This window comes from Manacus vitellinus, unplaced genomic scaffold, assembly GCF_001715985.3.
Source record: "Manacus vitellinus isolate BGI_N305 unplaced genomic scaffold, ASM171598v3 scaffold_68_pilon, whole genome shotgun sequence".
NCBI lineage: Eukaryota > Metazoa > Chordata > Aves > Passeriformes > Pipridae > Manacus > Manacus vitellinus.
Genome location: NW_021940744.1, coordinates 675,369 through 695,324, shown reverse-complemented (window position 1 = coordinate 695,324; position 19,956 = coordinate 675,369). Strand labels below are relative to the sequence as shown.

At 40.7% G+C, this 19,956-nt stretch overlaps 1 protein-coding gene across 1 annotated transcript in view; it reads right to left on the bottom strand.

Moving 5' to 3' along the window:
* RGL1 (ral guanine nucleotide dissociation stimulator like 1) overlaps nucleotides 1–19,956 on the bottom strand; it is a 60,105-nt gene that overhangs the window by 33,373 nt on the left and 6,776 nt on the right. Inside the window, exons 2-3 of the mRNA XM_029964015.1 lie at nucleotides 19,227–19,337; nucleotides 416–624 (exon numbers count right to left, since the gene is read on the bottom strand). Coding sequence (XP_029819875.1) covers nucleotides 416–624; nucleotides 19,227–19,337 — 320 coding nt within the window. The remainder of the gene's footprint in view (nucleotides 1–415; nucleotides 625–19,226; nucleotides 19,338–19,956) is intronic.

Below are 19,956 nucleotides of genomic sequence, written 5' to 3'. Positions count from 1 at the left end.
TTTGTTGTGTTTGTACAATCCCCGTTTCAAATCTCCCCAAATAGGAGAGTTAGGTCTGAAAATATCAGCATCCAGCAAAACATTGGAATCTATGCTAGGTATGACTTTGCAGCCCCAGCATTCTGTTGAGGTTTTTTGGGGGGGAAAGCTGTATTAATTTTCCTGTGTTGGCCCAGTTTGGGTCTTTAGCAGCCAGACATGGCACACTTTCCCTACTTGGTGACTTTAATAAGAGTTGGGATGTAGGCAGCAATGCATTTATACACTGGATGTTTATGCTGAAGTTCTGGATTTTGCAGCATTCTTGACATGAGTTATTAAATCCATGTCCACTAAAAGCAATGGAAAAAACTCCTGATAACATCCTACTGTCATGTAAATGATGGCTCCATTTCCATTAAATACTGGCTCTTACCTGTCCAGGAGAAGTTCCAGCACTGCCTTGGTAGAAGCAAAGGCCCTGTATGTTGAGAGGAAGATGCTGATGTAGGAAAAATCTGCATCCCCAAAAGCTGTGAGAAGGTTCTCCACCAGTTTCTCCAAAGTTCCAGCTTTTATAGCCCTGATCTTGGATGTTTCATATTGTCTGACAGTATGCTCTGGAGGTAACTGGTCTCCTTCACCCTACAAAGGGAAACAAAAACAAAGCACAAAAATCAGACAGGACTCAGATGCCTGACACAGCTTTCAATGGATTACATTCCATCTTATCACCAGAACTGCCCATCATCAGTTCCAAACGATTTTGTCAATTTTGGCTCTCTAAGCCAAAGATCAAGTGCTGTATCAAATAATGGAGTTTTTAAGTAACTTTAAGATATTTCTCAGACGTGTTCCTCAAAATATTTTAGAGTGTGACCACTATCAAGTTAACTCATGATTCTATCACATATTATCTAAAAGAAAATCCATTATCCCACAAAGAATAATATTTCTGAAGGGGAAAAAAGTGATAATTCAGTGTTTCACTGAACTTCTGAATAAACATGAAAACTGACCACAACTTTAGCACAGGCCCTTGTGATTCCCTTGCTGAAAATACCAGCTTTGGGGTGCCACACAAAAACAAAGGTCAGGAACGCATTTGGATGCAAAACATTTCATGACACTTTTGCAAGAGGGTGTCGAAGTCATCTTGCAAACATTCCATTATAGCATTTCAATTTTCTCCTACAGTTTCCATTTGGCACAATATTTGTCCACAAATCAAGGGTTTGGGGTTGGGTGTGTTTTTTTAAACAGCATTTGTTTTTAATGCTTACAGCCTGATTAAAGTCTGAAAGAACTAGAAACATTCCCTTAAATTCTGTCATTATTTAGAGGACAGTTCAGAAAAGTATTTTTGTGACTGGTTTAAATCTTATTTTGTAAAGTATGTGGGATAAAAAGCCTTAAAAATGGGATTATAAATATAAAATATCCAACTGAGGGCATGAAGGCAGCATGTTAATGACTTGTAGTCACTACCAATCCTGGCTTGGTATACGGAAAAAAACAATCTATTAATAAAATAATTAGGAACAGATATCCAACCCACTTCCTATTTACATTGCTACCTGCCACTGCTTTGGAATTGCTTCTAATAGATATCCCCCTTTGTTTTAAACAGTATGTATGTCTTTAACATTATTCTAAAGCCTATCTTTAACACTATTATAAAATTCTACCTTTAGCATTATTCCAAAGCTCTGCTATCTCATTTCCCAGCTTGCTGGGAATTAAAACACAACATGCTGTCTCCACTACAAAAAAAACCCCAAAAAAACCCACAAAAAAAGCCAAAACCAAAACTGACTAAACAGGGAAAAATTTTGCAAACTTTTGTTCCGTGGATCTTATGGCTTTTTTAAAGGTGTATCATGTGTAATATATCTGATTTAAAGGCAGATCTGGAAATACATATTAATGATATACTTGAATTAAAAGTGTATCTGGAATTACATGGGCTACTGTCACTACAGAAACCCTAACAGGATATGTTGTTACCACTATATGTCTCTTACATTCAAATTTTCCCTAACCAAAACTTGGTTGGAAAAAAAAAATTTCCAATTTTCTTGCTGACTTTTCATCTTACAATTAAAATGTACTTTTGAAAATAACTAGTTACAGAATGCAACCACTTTCAAACTTGGAAGAAAGTCTGCACCACTGCATTTAACTCAATTTTCTATCCAGCAAGATTGCCCCACTCACAGTATAATGGTTTATGATCATATTTACTCAGTGCATGCAAAAAACCTCTTGTTCACTGATGTGGTTGTGTTCAAGAGGAGGTCAGAATCTGCTTCCAAGGCTGATACATGCACAAAATTTTCCATTAATTGCAACACTGCAACTTCCCCAAGACATCATGTTGTGAGAATGTTAAAAAGAAACAACCCCCCCACCAAAAAAAAAAAAAAACCACCAAAGCAAAAAAAGAACAACCCCAAACTCTGAAAAATATAAAACTGAATTTGTCAGCAAAACACTAAACTGTTAGAAATCATTGTGAGAGTTTGGGGATTGCTTGTATTTGTATTATTTTAGCAATTCGGCCTGTAAGTTTAAAAGGAAAAGGGACTTGGCAGACGAGCTCAATAACAGGCTTGGAGAATAAGACCTTGTGGGCTGAGTTTCATGCTAACAGGAAACTGCTCAGTCTGGATTTAATCAAGAGGCCATCTCTTCACTGACACAACCAGGCTACCCAAAGGCAAAGGAGTTTTTATGGGGTTTTGTGCTCTCTGCTCAGAGGAACAATTTATCTACTGCCATTAAAAGATGCTCCTGAAGCTCTTTGCAGTTTTTCACAGTGGCACACGGTGACCACTGTTAGTCATACCAATAAATGCCACCAGCTTGGCATTGTTTTGTGTATCAAAACAACAAAAAAAGGCTCTCCAGCTCTCCAGTGTCTCCTTCAGCACCGTGTCCAGCAGTCTAAAAGAGATGCTGAACCCCACATCTCAGGGCTTCAGCAACATTTCCTTGGTCCTTTACCATAAACAGATATGGCATTTTATAGTCTGATTTACACTTTTTAACAGCTCACTTTGATTTTTCAGGCAACAGATCAGAGCTTTGATAATCTGCAAGTGTAAGTGATGAGCAAGTAGCTTCCTACAAGACTGACAGTCTTTCAGAAGCAAATGTAAAAAGATTGAATGGAGGGATATCCCTGCACATCCTTATTTTTTGCTGTTGTGCATGTACTGATCTAGTGTAATTCCAACATCTTTACTAACCCTTGGCAATGCTGCACCTTCAGAGGGGCCCACTCTCTTTTAAGGTGATCATCTTACAGCTATACAGCACAAAACATTACCTACATACACAGTTCTTGTTGAAACAGGAGAGCTCCACGCAGACTGAAACACATCCAGGCTGAAAAAACTTCCTGCAAACACTACCTGTTAACCTTCAATGGGATTATAAATTAATTATAAACTCCATCATCTCCTAAAATAATGTTACGCCCTAGCAAGAGGGATTAGAGACTCAAGGTAAAAAGGAAAGTTAAAACTCCGACCAGCACAAAAACAGAGACTGCCCAAATAAAGACATACAGAACTGTAGTCATTATTTCAGAAATGTCACTGGAAACAATCATTTTTACCCAGAAAACCACTGCTCTGTAAGTTTTCTCCAGTGCAAATATTATCTGTTGAGATTCTGAAGATGTGAACCATGGAATGAAATCAAGGTAATTGTTTTTTATTAGGCAGACTGGAAAAAAAATACTAAAACTACTGGGGTGAACAATAAATGAGATATCACATCTTCATACTCAGTCATTTGAAACATTACCACTCGACCAAAGACTTGTTTTATTCAGATATTCTGCAGCTATTTTCAAGAACACCTAGCTAACTCTTAAACTCCATTTTTACTGATTTTGACAGATTTTAAATGCTTTTCACTTTCCTTGAAACTTACAGCTTTTCCAGATGGAGAGTTTTCCACTCGGATTTTAGTAACTTACTGGACAGGCACCCCATGCTGGAATAAAAGTGCCTAAAGTACACTTTACCTTTTAAGTTAACTCAAAATAAGGCACTCTAATCAAGAATTTAACTCTTTGTTAACCTTCTGAAAGTAGAAATAAGATACTCTTATTTTTTCATGTTGCTTCCTCACACACAGGTTCACCAACAAATACCCTTAATATCTACACTCATCCTTGGGGGAAGTAAAAAAAAAAAAAAAAAAAAGGAAAAAGAAATCAAATCATGGAATGACTGAGCTTGAAAAATATTAACAACTTATTTGAGATAGTGTTTCCTTCCAACAAAGCCCTTAATGAACTTTATAACTGAGCCTGCTCCCTTTTAAGGGGAAGAAAGCAGGATTGTCCCATAGGTGTATTGACAGATAAAACCCACAGCAGCTGACAATCATGTTGGACTGACTCAAACTCACACCACATGACCACTAAATAAAAAAAAACAAACTGAAAAGTGGTAATTTTGCCCTAACAATTCCACACAGCAGTGACCAGACTAATCTTATCAAACAGTCACAAGAATTTCAAGTGGTTTTGGGGCAGGCCACGGCTGTACACACTCCTCCTGCCACCAGTTCTGCGATCCTGGAAGTATTTAAGAGCCCTGCATCCCACCACTGTCCTCTCTGTCCTTGTCCCCTGCTCTACTGAACTTCCAGCCTAGAAAACAGCTTGTATGAGATAAGACTGACTTTGAAGCAGAATTTCCAGCCTTGGGAAGTGTGGTTCACAGTGCAGGGCCTGCAGTGCAGACCTGCCTTCCCAAGGGCAGCTGCTTTTATCCTGCAGTGCACTTGGAATTAAAATGAAATAAAATTACTCCAGAACTCTCTCCATTTCACTAACTCCCATTTCCCCATTTTGGATACTGATGAAACAAAGAAAAATCAGAATTCTGCATGTTGACTGCACCAAACTCAGAAGCCAAAATAACATCATGAGCTCCTTCCTATGCTCCAACAACAAGGGGTATTCCCGGATTTCCAAAGCTCCACCCTTTTCCTTTCCTTCCTTACCACATAAATAACCATTCTTGGCAGCAACCCAGAGTTTCCAGGACCAATTAATTCCATGATCATCACACAAAAGGCATTCTCATTTTCTCCCCAGAGCTCACAGCCTGGCTGGTATCTGTCTGAAGCGCTGGCAAACAGTAATAAAAGCTGGGGGACAGATTTAGGGGAAAAAAGGAAAAGGAAAAAGAAAAAAGCCTCTTATAGAAATGCTGTTGCTCAGTTAGAACCCTTTCACTCCAGCACATTGCAGCTCCTTGAAGCCACTCTGAGGAAAATAGAAAACATTCCATAGTGCTGAGCTATGCATTCTCACACCTTCTGAAGGGATGCAAATTTAGACTCATTTGGGTATCAGTGAATTATGTGGGACTAGTTCTAAATGAGTCAAAGCAAAAGTAAAGAAGCCTAATTTACACATCACCTCTCCCTGCATGCATCTAAAGGAGTTTGAGCAAGTGCATTAAGAAATTGAATCTTCAAAGAGGTCTAGGTTAAAATGGCATTGTGCAGCTCTTACAAATGGTGGAGCTTATCCAGCCATGGGAACACAGAAATTCCTGCTCTGAATTTACCCACTTAGAAGCATCTGTGCAGGAAAGGAATGTAGCCGTATTATTCAGTGAGAATTCAAGTCCTCCAAGAGGTTCACTGTGCAGCACACAAGTTTTTTAGAGACCAAAAATCCCCCCAACAGCTCCAAATCCCCACCTCTACCTCATATGATTTATGCACTTACCTTCTCCTTGCTTCCTACCTACAGAAAGTTCCTTCTCATCCTGACTCTCACCCCTCTTCCACAAGGCTTTTAACAAAACCAAGACAACCCCTCCAACCCTCTCCCCTTTTCTAAGTGTCCTCAGCGAGTTAACTGAACCTGAAAAATCAGATTACTGAAACCCTTTTCATTTTTGTTTGTTGTGTCTCACAGCTCTACAGTTTACCACAACCCTTAAGCATGCCAGAGCTGTATTATTTTCATTGCATGTCAGTATTACGAAATATTGCTTGTCCTGGTTTTGATTGGACATTGAAGCTTAGCAAGTTCCTAAAACAAAAGCAAGAAGAAGAAACCAGTAAGTCAGGTAATACTCTTAGTCATGTGCATCTTATGCCGTTGGGGGAAGATCAGCCATCAAATGACTAGAAATACTCTTCTAGTCCAGCAAATGAAATGTGTCCCATATTAAGTATCTTCCCAAAGCCCTTTCGTATTAGAGCAAAATCTTTTGTAAAACTCCTCTCTTCAGTGGAGAGGAACACCAAAATATCCCATCACCAAATGGAGCAGTAAATAAATACACAAAATAATAAACAGCTAAGGGAGAAGGGCACCAGGATGAAGGCAAGGAAACAGGTTTTAGTGCCCACTTCGGCAGTAAATTCAGCTCATTTTATAATATATTTTGACTTCTGGAGCCGAAGGAAGTGCTACACAGTGTCTCCATGAGGGAAGAGCTCTACAAAGTCTCTTTGGACTTGCATAAAACAGTCTGTGATTAACTGTCAAAACTAATAAAAGCTTTTACAGGTATGGATTACAGAGGGTCCCTAAGGAGGGCAACAGGCAGCTGGGGCAGCTCCCCTGTGCCCCAGAAACAGTAAATAGTAATTACTGTTTCTGCTAACAGCCCTATCTTAACTCCTCTTCCTCCTTCTCCACACTCTCACTGCTTCCAGTCTGTCCTGGAAATTCATAGGTGCCAAAGCACCCAGGAACCAATTCTAGGAACCATAGGGGAAAAAGGAAGGGGTGCCGAGCAGGGAAAAACGGAGTATAAAAGGTGGCAGACAGCTCGAACATTCCACTGGACTCTAAAACAGCTTTTAATGATTACAGGGATGGGTACAGTGCACCTTCCATCTGAGGAATACTGAGAGGTTCAAGTTCACAGCATAGCAAATTCTGTATTTATATACAATATTTCTAAACTGCCTAGATATTAAAAATTATAACTCTATGCCTACCCTAAGAAACACCAGAGGAAAGCTATTATGGAAATTTTGTTTGTGAAACACTGCTCTGTAAACCATTTGCCATGTTTCTTTCATGAAAAATGCTAAAATATGCTGTCATTTTTTTAATAAACACCAAGTGTGGCAAAGAGAAGGGATGATTGATATTACCACTAACATAGACAGATTTCATATGGTATCATGACTTTTGACTACCAATAGAATATTCGCCCTGTGAAAAGTAACACTATTTTTTCCTCCTTCCAGAAATGCAATCTAAATTAATTGTGAAGCTCATCATCAGCTTCTGCTCAGTCAGTAGAAACAAAGAAGGTCCTGTATGAGACAGCAAGCAACAGTGCTAAACTCAAAATGGATTAAAGGGTGCCACAAGTAATAATTCTGTTGCATAATGGTAGCATGAATGCATATTACATAACCCAAAATGCTTTTATTCATCCTGATTATATTGTTGGCTCCCCTTTCACACTGTAAAGCTTGCTCAAGCAGTACACAGAAATCAAATGTATACGAGTCAGGAAATCAGTGTAAACTGCTACTGCACTCAGTGAAAACACTAAGGGCAGGAGTGATAGATTTTTAACAGTATGAAGAGCTGGAAATTAAAACTGTAGGTATAGGGAAATTAAATGCATCCAGACAGAGAAAACAGCAGGAGACTGATTCGGATTTTAAAATAAACTGAACCGGAAACAAGGCATTTTTGTGGAGCAACAAATATCTAAGAAATGCTGTTATATGTTTCATAATAATTACTGTGAGCAATCTCTAATGGCAAGCTTTTTAAGTATTTTATAAAAGAAAGAGGTTAGCAGCAAGTAACCACTTTCATGACCACAGCATGAATATGTACCTAAATTGAGTTATAAACTTCATTTCCATGGCTGTGCTTTTTACTACCCTTTGTTTCAAAACTAAGAGACCTCTACAGGGTGGGGCTGAGTAGAAAAAGCAGTAATAGTAAGCTAATGTTTCCTAATATTAAGTGTTACCAGCTTATTTACGTGCTGAAAGAGTCCAAAAATATTAAGGCAATTTTTAGTCCAGGCCAAACTGCATTTTTACTGTACTATCTAGACATCCCAGGGAATCTCTTCGGGTTCTTCTCTTGTACACACACCCCTACAGAGACAGGGAGTGACTCTGTGTGACTACACGTGTGTGTGTGTGTATGTACCACACCTGAATGGCAGCATCCTTGACCAAATTCTACAGGTATTTTCTCTATGATAAATTCTGTATGACAAACAAACAGCTAAACACACCGCATGCCTCCACAAATTACTGGATTCTTCTAACCATAGCATCAGCCCTTACCCCTTCTCTTTTGACATAGCAGAAACAGCATGAGCTGGCCCTGAACCCACTGTAGAGATCTGTATTTTGGCTTAAAAATGCTGCACTTGGACTTAAATCCCTAGGCAATGGACACAAATCAAAACACATAATTATGTGGAAGTATTGAGTCAGAATGCAAATAAGTATAGCTTACAAGTAAAGGGGAAAGAAAGAATGAAAAAAAAAAAGATAAAACAGAAATTGTCCACGTTTGCTGTCTGTTCTTTTGATTTTTCTTCTTTTCTGGGGGGTTGTTGTTTAATTACCCATCAGGAGTTAACAGCATACTTCTGCTCTTCTCAGTCCTGTTCTAACTTTATGACCACCTGATGTTTTCCTGAACAAAGCGCCTGTTTTTGCAGGAAGAATGCAAGCCTCGTGCTTTAAGTAAGTGTGCAAGAGTTCATTCACATTTTGTCTGCTACAGGGAGCCAGCAGCCCGGAGCACAGCCAGAATCAATCCCAAGCACTCCAGGGGAGGAATGCAAAGGCCTAAGATCTGCCTTCCAAATGAAACACGTTGGTGTTACTTATTGGACATTTCCAACAGCAGCACAATGGCATCTCCAAACAGAAGACACTGTCCCTGCCCTAAAGGATTTCTACTCTAAAAATACCAAATGCACCACAGGTAGAGACAGTTTACTACAAACCAAACAAACAGAAGTATAAGGATATCTTCATAATAATTTTCTTATTTGCATGGAATATTTCAACCAGGTTCCAAACGCACCTCAGGAGCATTTGGTTAATTCATCTCTTTTGCACTGAACAGAACAGTTAACCATAAGGGAGGACTGACCTGTTTGCATCCCAACACCAACAAAGCTTTGAAATGTTATGAACCTCATTTGACAAGTTGAGAAACACTCCAAACAACTGAAGGACATTCTGCGCTTGATTCAAGTCAAAACAAAAGCTCAATATATTCAGTGTATGAAAGCTTATGTGGGGCATCAACTATATGTAGGAAGGAATAAAACCTGAGATAGCTCTAATGTGAGGGTTTGTTTCTGCTTTAGGATATATAGATACTTACAAGTTTAGATCACTGATTTTTAAGAGTCAGAAAGAGCCACTGAGATCTGGAAATCTGATGAGTCTCCAGTTTGAAGCCCAAGAGCTCTGAACACATCTCAAAGCTTTCAGTCACTCCATATTGTTCAATCATTCTGAGACCTTTCAATACAAAATGCTAATCTGTAATAAAAACATGTTGTTTTACTCGCACAAAGAGCCCATGGAGTGCTCAAAAAGGAAGAAACAGCCACTGACTGGGAGAAAGGTTGAGCCTTGGTAAGGAGAAAGGCAACTGTACCAAGCAGCTGAGGGGGGTGGGAAAGGAGAAGAAAATAACCCCTTAAACTCCTTTCAGACCAAAAAGGTGGGAAGAATATAAGAGAAAAATAGATGAAATAATAGAATGTAATAACAGGATCACTCCACAAAAGCATTTCAAATGCCTACACCTCATTAGTGCCACCCACCATGGCCCAGCAGCAGCATTGGTGGCTGTTGCCCACAGCCATGTGTGGGAGATCCACGCAGGTGGCAGAGAGGAACAAGTCACAGCTCCATCAGGCTGTAACCCAGTAACCTGCAGAGCAAAAGCTTCATGAGTACTGCTACCACGTGAAGCGGCACAAAGCTTCACACTTCAGGTGGAGGCTGCCAAAATCTCCTTTTGATTGACAAAGCTGCTGAAGGGGAGATACAATGGGCAACAGATGGCCGATGCAACTAAATGTAGGTAAATGTAAAAAGCCAGCACAAAACGTCTGTTGAATGTCCCACCCTCAAAGGTCACACACTGGCACACAGATCAGAGAAAAGACCTGAAGGGTTGGAATAGGCAGAACATTAAATCTTTCAGCACAATGCTTGGAAGCGGTAACAAAAAGCAAACAATTCTGCAAAGCATAAATAAAGGGTACCAAAGCAAGTCAAAGGACATTATTCTTCCACTGCATGATGAGACCACATGTAGAGTATCATGCTCTGCTCGAGCTGCCTTATTTTTAAAGTAGCTATTTCAAAGCTGAATGGAGTAAAGCAAAGGGCAACCCACACAACTCCTATATTTGCAGAGCCTAAAACAGCAAGGATGCAAAGTTTTGCTTTACATACACCAAAAAAAAGGATCTGAGCACCCAGAGTTCTCCCCGACCAGGAGGAGGTTGCTGGGCTGCTGGAAAACTAGCCCCCACCAAACTCCTGTAGGGTGTCACAATACGGCCCTGACATCTCCTCACCATTAAAGTTCTTGTGATTCTTTTGGTAAGTGACTGTGTTCAACCTTATTCTGCCTCATTAAATCTTTGCTGCAAACAAATTGTAACCTGAACTTCAGAAACAGCCACACACAATAACTGAGGGGTTTTCCCCCCTCTGACAATGCCCAGATGCTATGGAGGAAGATGAAGGAATAACACCTGTAACATTCAGAACAACCAACCCAGAGGAAAAGACTCTTCTCAGCTGCAGGACATGTTTGTTTTGTAGCTAAATCGCAAAAATTAATGTCTTGTGTTTTCAATCTCATATAGTATTCATGCATTTGTTCTCATTATTTATATAAATGTCCAGTCCTTTCTGTATCCTCTTAGACTCGGCTGGACTCAGCTACTTTTCCAGTGGCATGTCCCTTCAGGTTCATTTCATGCAAAGCAAAATCACTAATTTCTTTCACCCCCTTGCTTTCAAAACCACCAAACAGTCTCCAGAGGTAAAGTGTCCCTTCTCCGCTCGCTGTTTTAAATGTTTTTAGTATATCCTCCTATTCACTGCCAGAACAGAGCCTCAATCCTGTGAGGATTTAATGTTAAACCAGCACATCAACTCTACTTGCAACAAGACACAAATTAAACAGTCCTCACCTTTTCAGCGTCACCAAATCCTTTCCCATCTGTGGACCCCTTTTGCTAGGTCTCTGATCTTTGAGATGAGGAAACAAGCACCAGGAATGAGTGATGTGCTACTGTCATCCCCTTTTCTCAGCTTCACTTCATCCCCCCCTTCCCTGACACAGCTTCATATTCGAGCTTGCTTTCACAACAGCATCATGGTGGGCAAATGCTTCCACAGAACTCTGGACTCTCAGAAGTCCAGGTCTTCTTCCCAGGTGGTTTTAATTAATTCACTTCTGGTCCTAAATTGTTTCCATGTGCTGCTGTGCCTTGTTAAGCAGCTGCTCCTTGCAGCATATATGTCACATGTGGGGAAGATATCCATGTGATAACATTATGAAGCCACTAAGTAAATATTACCAGGCAGCTCTGACAGCTAATCCATCTCCTCCTGACTTTTATTTAATGTTTCCAGCCCTTCAGCAGCCTGAAAAAAAAATAGCCTTTTTAAAGTTGCATCATCCCAGGAAAACTTTTTCCTCCTCTCTTTCCCCCCTCCCCCCCCCAAATAAAGGGGAATCTACCAAACCCAAGGTACAGCACTGCAGCTGAATTTTAATCCCCACCCAAATCATACTTCTGTGCTATGTTACATGACAACACACTTCACACAGTCTGCTGAAAATCTGCGGCCGTGCTTTGGAAGTTATTTGGATGAAAGATGCTTTAAGAATGCAAGACCATTATCATTTCACTTGGATATGTTTTTACTTTCCTTCCAGTCCCTAAATTGTCACCTCTGGGTGACATGGTGCTGCACCGAACCACAGCGCAGCTGGATTCAGGTGTTAGCACGAGTTCAGTTTGGTCCAAGGTAGCAGGATTTCCAGGAACAGTAAAAGGATTTCCATATCCAAACCACAGAATTCCTCACTACAGCTTTAAAACTTGATATTTAAAAAAATCAAAATTAAAAAGAAACCCACATCCTCACACATCTCAATAAAATTCTTATTCCAGAAGGTGTAAATACCTAACATAGACTTTATAGTTGCACCCCATGTGCTAATGTACCACCCATGAAGAACTGCGAGTCACTTCTGGCCACTGAACAGGAAAATAGAGCATTTAGGGGGTGAAACAAGGGCAAAAGTAGTTCTGGAAGACTGCAAGAGCAAACCATGACAACTTCCTGGAGACAACTCCTGGTCAGCTGCTCAACTCTTTAGGAACGAGATCCCAATTCCCTTTAGGAATAATGTTTTACAGTCTCTGATACCATGTTGCTGAGGTGAGAACACTAAGACATCACACACATTTTGCCTCTGCTTTACAAGACACAAGGCTCTGGCTACACAAAGACAAGCAAGAGCAGGATTCAACACCGAGTTGGTATTTATTTACACCTTTCACACAAAATAACCTCATTTTTTCAAGGGGCTAAGTCACCACTTTGTGCTCATTTCTTCACACAGCTGTACCCCCTTACAGTGCTGGCTAAAGGAAGTTATATACTTAGCAAACAGATTCCTAGAGCAGGAGTAAAAGATGGAAGTTCAAAGTGTGCATTTACACATAGATTTTTAATTAGCTTTACTAAGGTTAAATTTAAATCCAAGTGTGACTAACATGCTTGCAATGCTTCAGCCTGTTCCTTAAATGAAAACATCAAAACCTAAACTGTAAAACTAATGGTTTCTCCAGGGCTATTCTCTGTACAGCATCTCAGTCCAGTTCTTATGCTGCTGCTCCCAAGCTTTCCAATGACACATAGCCACATTCCTTGCCAGCTCTTCTTTAACCCAACAAGTGACCTACATCTAGCATTCAGAAAGAAAATACCAGGTTTTTTTGCAGTGAGCTGATTTTTGGGTTATTCCTTTGACTTTCTACTTCTTGACAAAGTAATTCAGTGATGTCAGCAGCAAGACATTTAAGGTGCAGAATTCAGGGAGAACCTCTACCATCCAAGCAGCACAGTTTAAAAAGACACTCATCCTGGCTGTCGGAGGAATTCCCAGGAGAGAGCAATTATAGCAGAGGATGTCATTATATTCCTACATGTCACAGGTAAACTGAAAGTATGCCAAGGGCAAGTTTTTGTCCATAAGCAGGCTGGCTGTGAGCTTTCCAAAATGCACATACACACCAGTGCAACAGCAGAGCAGTCTCCAACAACTTTTGCTCAAGAGGCTCCCTTGGCTTTTGTCATTCCACTTCATCTAAAGATCATTAGCAAGAGATGCCTCTGCGCAGCCCTTAGGAAGGGAGGCTGCCTGTGTCCCTCTCCCTGGTTCCATGTGGCCATGCTGGAGTATCCCTTAACTCTGTTAATAACACCACAAGATTAAAGCACTGCCACCCTGTCACACTTTGACAGCTTGGAATGGGAGGTTTTAAACCCAACTGAGAGCATGACACTGTGCTGCAAAGCCAGTTACCCCTCTAATTATGCACTTTGGATTTGCAACTGGGAAAGTAATGGACAGTAATCTTTCAGGCTTCCATTTTAAAACTCTTAATAGGCTCAGTTTCTATTTTTGAGTGTGTGTTGCACACACAGCCTCTATTACCCAGCTGATGACTGTATCCAAGAGTGCTCCTTAGGATATCCCTGGAGCAGAGATCTGTGCCTGAACCGGGAAGTAAGGAGAAAAATATTCCATGAGGAGTCATTAATAAGGGCTATGATACTATGGTACTATTATGCCCACAACTGAAGGAAGGACAGGAGGAAAGAGCCTACTCCAAACCAAAAGACAAGCTGAATGAGATGCCAAAGCTTTCTTCTGGATAACTGTGTACCTGTCAATAGGTAAAACCATTCAGTTCCCTCTGCATACACCTACTTTGTGGGTCTCCAGCCCTTGACAGCACTTCCCCCATGCAATACCAATGTGAGCACACCCCATCTTTCTTCCTTCTCCAAGACAGTTTCCCAGAGGATCTGGAGTGGACAACAGCACAACTCAGTTTCCATAGGGAGCCTGTCAGCTCCTTGGGAACCGCCTTTCTGCTTCTGCCAAACATACGGCCAGAACTACACCCTGGCCTTGGTCTACGTGGTCAGGACAGGCTGGAGGAACCTGACTGAAGAGTCTGATTTAGCCAAAAGGGACCAACACATGCTCCAAATCAAGAGACAAAACAGCAAGCTGCAGCAAGGACAATGATCAGCCAAGCCCTGGCCTGCTGCTTCCACAGGAAACTACACTCAACCAGAACATCTGGGATCTAAGAGTAAGATAAAAAAGAAATCACAGAGCTGGCTTGGAAGACACGTAGGAGGGCAGGAGCAGGCTCAAAGAAAATTTGAGGTTTGCTTGTTCCTAAAATGTTGATGATTCCAGGCACCATTTAAATCTCAACCCATATTTAGGAGGTCTGTGTTGGAAAGAAATAAATCCAAACTAAAGCTTCTTTTCTGACAGTTCAACTCTCGAGAGGATCGTGTCCTAGGTCCTAACTGGGATACAGCCTAGTTAGACACAAGTTTTTGCAATGTTTTTCTGACTGAACTCTCCAACACAAGCATCCTGCCAGTGTATGTGACTGTAGAAGTGTTTAGAAGCCAAACCTGTGGTCACATGCAGTTTTCAGTGCAAGACAAGCACTCAAAATTTATTTTCAAAACACCACAAAATTCCCAGGAAAAGTAATTATCAAACAATATCAGTGTTAAGAAAACACACAAATATTTAATGATAGACTTGGTACTTTTCAGCTTTTTCCCCTTTCAGCATTTTAAGGTATTGAAAAGCACCTTTCTACAGGAGTTCATTTTTAATTTTGGAAGAACATGTTCTGCTATACAGCCAATGTTATAGTATTAAAGACACCTTGAGACAAGTAATATTTTGAATCCATCTCTACCTGAACAAACTCCAGAGCCAGAAGTTCAGCTGTGGCCGAGAAAGCAGAAAGAAAAAACCAAGTCTCTCAAATCTGCTCTAGACGTGCATACAACAGCTAAAGAAGCCAGGCAGGTTGGCCATGAGGGAGCAGAGTATTCCTATGTTATCTGGATATTTAAGACTCGGAGTCTGCATCATCTATCAGCAAAGCACGAAACTTGATGTGTGAGGATGGGCTCTGAAAGCTCAGCAGTCATTTAAGATGTGGAAATACCGCACAGAGGCTCGGGAGAACTGCTGTTCCTGGCAGCAATTCCTCTGACCTGCCCCACGAAATACTCCAGAGGCAGATTGTAAGTCTCTTCCTCACTCTTCCCGGATACAGGACTCCGATAGGAAAAATATCTGCAGGCTTTAGGGAGCCCCTCCTGTCTCAGAGGCTCATTCCTCACTGCTTCCCTCAGACTCCAAGGGGCTAGACAGCGGCCACCCACCCCCCCTAATTTCTGGAAAGGTGAGATAAAGCAGTACAACGGTGAACACGGAGCTCTACAAAAGTCATTTCACAGCTCTTTAAAACCTCGTTAGCTTTTTTTTTTTAGTAACCCTCTTGTCCATCTGCCCACACCACATCCATGCCTCTGTTCTTCCTACACCACTCTTCCCCACCTCTCTTCAATTCCATCTCTTCGCTTCTCTACCCACTGCTTTTTCCATTTGCTTTCAACTGTTTACTTCTCAGTTTACTGTTTACAATAAATCACTGAGTGCAGTTCACCACTCCAACACCATTCATGCTCTGTCAGCATATTGCTCCTGGCCACAGAAATTCAGGTATTTAGTGGCTGATCTACTTTTACAGCCACTGCTTTGCTGTTCTTATCTCTTTCAAGCTATCGTATGACTCAGCTTGTCTTTGTTTCATTTCACGGGTACCTGGCTGTCAGTTCAAGATTAAAAACCCCCACAGAACTCTAAATTTTTCACCTGTCTCTTCTGTTTTGTTGCCTTTCCTTCATGGACAATAGCACCATCCTGTTGGGACATGCAGGGTGCCAGCTCTCTGTGGGCTGTGTTTACACCCTCAGAGGGAAGTTGGAGCCAATTTTCCAGGTTTTTGCTCTGTCATAGCTTTAAAATACAACACTCTCTTGCTAGCCACATCATTCAAATCCCTTGCTGCACTTTCAAACCTTCTATTCCAGTTACTGATACAGCTTTTTCTCTAGCCTGACATAATGCCACCCAAAATCCTGCTGCAGAAAACATCCTCCTCACCTGCTCTTTGGAGCGTGCCATCCATCTGTACAAATCTCTACTTCTCCATCCTCTTCTCTCATAAAGAAGTCAGGCCATGTACCTCAGCTTCCATGGCTTTTGTGGCTTGTTCCTCTCTCTCAGGACCCTGGAGATCTCTCAAGGTATATCCTGGAGACACCAAAACCCACTTTGTTTTCAAAAAAAAAAGTCTTTTCATGTTTTCTGTGGTTGAACCTATCATGTTTGGGAGGGATTCCCTCTCACTATCTCCAGAAGGTACACTTGACTTCTGAAGCTTTGATACCAATCATCAGCTGAGACAACAAGTGTGTACAGACAAGCCTCTTCAGATATCACATCTGTAAGTTCTTTTTAGCCAAAATAGTGCTTTTGTGTAGCATCTCACAATGCTGAGCTCCTACCAGGGCTATTAATACTCCCTAATACCGTAATGCTTAAAGTCTTAAGCTTCACTAAATATTTAGTATTAAGTATTTGGTGACAAAAGCAGTGGCTATTATTGGCAGCCTTTGATGTCTAATATTAAATTTAAAGCTAAGAAATTTGGTGATTATCCAAAAGCTTCACACTTCTGAAAGTTATAGAACTGCTGATGCCTGCCTAAGTCACAGCCTGTTTTTCTTTTATTAACTGTAGAAGTTTGAAACACAAGACAGACATTTCTGTATTTAAATAGGCAAGTGTTTACGGTGCTTAAACTGGAATTTTATGATTGGCCTTTAAACAGACCATTCTCTCATCACAGGGCCAACCACTCAGTGACCCTGGATGGGTTCTCAGGATGCAGAACTTTAAGAAAGGTTTATTAGACTTGACCTACATCAACAAACCAAAAGCTCAGTGCCTCAGAGAATGTCAGACTGCTAAAGTAGTCCTTTACAGGTCACAAACTGACTTTGCAAAGTAATTTTTGAAAAAGTAAATCCAGGCATGCATATAATCAATAAGAGAGTTACTATGTTTGCGACTCAATACTTGCTGATATACAAACGGTTGTTCCCACTCTTCAGCTGACCTTGAGTCTTCAACCTAAGCCTGACTTAGAGCACCATCAAAAAAATTAAGTCCAACACTGATAAATCCAATGTCTTGTTAATTTAGTGCTATGAGTTTCAAAGCATGGGACAAAAAAACCATCATAAACCCCTATAAGCTCCAGATTAAAAAAAAAAAAATGTCACCTGATGATGATTTTAAAAGAGACTTTTCAAGGCCAGACTGCTGGGGGCAGGGATGACTATTCATAAATAATGCTCTGGGTTAGAGGCTATTTATTGATTTTAGGACCACAAAAAAGCCATTAATAAAACAAGATCACAAAAAGGGCTTAAAATATTTTATGTTCTGAAGAGCTTAAGGGAAACAAACAGCCCATATGTTTCAAAATACGTTCAGATAATATGCAAGAGATTTTTTTTTGGGGTTGTTTTTTTTGTTTGTTTGTTTCTGAAAGAGGCCGGCCTGGAAGCTGAAGTCACCGATTTATGCCCAGAACAGGTGTGGATTTCTGACACACTGCCTCCTTCCCCACAAACAGGGCTTGATTTTGACCTCAGAAAACTAACACTAGCCACAGAAAGCTAAGAGTCACTGCTCTGACCTTGCAGTCCCTTGTACTCCTGGTAAGATGGGCACCATCAGCTGTGGTGATGACCTCAGGAACACACATGCTCCCTTCCTTTGAGAACACGACCTGGCAAACTCCTACATAAAAGAAACAACACAGCCCAAACAGGACAAAATTCTACTTTTCTAAACTATGTTTATGGGCCACAGACACATGCAAAATGAGCTCCACCTCTTACACAAAACCACCATCTGGGAAAGTTACAGGAGCTCAAATATACTTTGTAATATTTTTCCTGGTAAAAACAGGAGGCAGAGATGGGAAATCTGCCACTCAAAGGAAGCAGATTTGAAATTATCTGTTCTGATTAGAACCCTGTGTACTTCTTGGAAACAAGGGAAGGGATGATTCTAAGCACTATCTGTATGCAGGACAGAATTTGCTTATTTTTCTTGACTGTGGTTTCAGCACTGCTGTATTGCTTCATGTCACAAAAAAATGACTGGACATAAATCTCAGGGCAGTTTTAAAAGCCTTTAAAATACATATCTTAATACTACATCAAACCAACTTCTTATATTATTTCCTTTGATCCCAAAGAAAATATATAAACATAACAAAATACTACGAAAGTTATAGGTACCTCTTGAAGATTTGGCTCAAACTGCCACAGCTGCACTGATTCCAGTGAAGTGAGGATATTTCATATCAACTGGGGACTTGGTCTGAGAAAGGTGAAGGCACTCACCAGCATGTCAAATCAAGTGCATGTGCATTTAAGCTCATTTTACCTACCACAGAAAGCCTTTATGCTTTGAAGACATCTTTGAAAAATAAGACAGAGCTGTAATTCGTGCAGAAATGCAATTAATTTCTCATCTGGCTGAGAAAGCAATAGAAAAATAAGACCCAAGCTATATTTCCTTAAGTTCTGAGGAAGTTCAGCTGAGTTTTGAGAGCTTCATCAGTCAAAATGCCATGACTATTTCTTTGGCAGACCTGAGATGGGTTCCCAACAGCAGAAATGAGCCACAGTCCAGTCTGAAATAAATGTTCAGCTTCTCATGCCATAAGCTAAGATCCTTATTTCCGCACCAAGAATCACCTGATCCATGGCCACAACTGGCCAAGTTGTTTTTACAGGTCAAGAAAAGAGGAAGAGTCAACACAAGGAGAGTGTTATTTCAGATGACCCAAGCAGAATATTTCAGTGTTTTGGTTTGACTTTTTTTTTTTTTTTAATGAGAGCAGTCAGTGCTAGAAGTTAATATTGTAACAATTCATGTGGAATTCAGCTCCCTGGAGAAGGCTCCAAAGTCCATGAGCAGCCTTCCCAAATGCCACTGCGCCAGCTTCACTTACCCCCAGCCACCTTGCTCCTTTGTTGGCAGCCTGCTGAATCTGCACTTTTTTAAGGGTGACATTGTAGACGGCTCCCTCTTCTACCTCTTCACCCCCATCCTGAAATGTGGTCTGCCAGGAAAAGGAGAAAGAAACATAAAACAACAAAAAAAAAAAAAGATAAAAAGAAACATTTTTCCCCTTCTGCAGACCTCAATCTATACCAGGTGCTCTGCTGCTTCTCCCAGAGCCGAGAAGATGGGCAGCACAAAGTAAACACAACAATCAAAGCAATACAGAATACCTTTAGGTTGAGGGAACACTGGAGATATTCTTGGCAAGCTGTCCTTTCCTGTGGTATCAAGATACCCGATTTTCCATTTAACTGTTTTTCCTAGACTAGCACATATTTTAAATAGTTGCATAGAGTCTTTTCTAAGTAAAGAGTTTGGTTTTGATTAGCAGTCTTCTCTCCCCTCTCCCCCCCCCCTCCTTTTCTGCAGCAATTAATCTCTTTGGCTTTCTAGTTAAGGACGAGTCGCACTTTTAAAACTGCTGAATTACTTCGGCGGCCAGCCTTGAAACTTTGAAGCTAACAAGCACTTAAAACAGAGCAACATTTTAATTGTCTTGACAAGGAGGGATCTGAAGCGCTTTGTGGTTTGCTTTTCCAAAACCTATTATTGCAAGAACAACAAGGAAAAAAAACCAAACAAGGGTGGCAGAGAGCAGGGTTTAAAACTCGCAAATA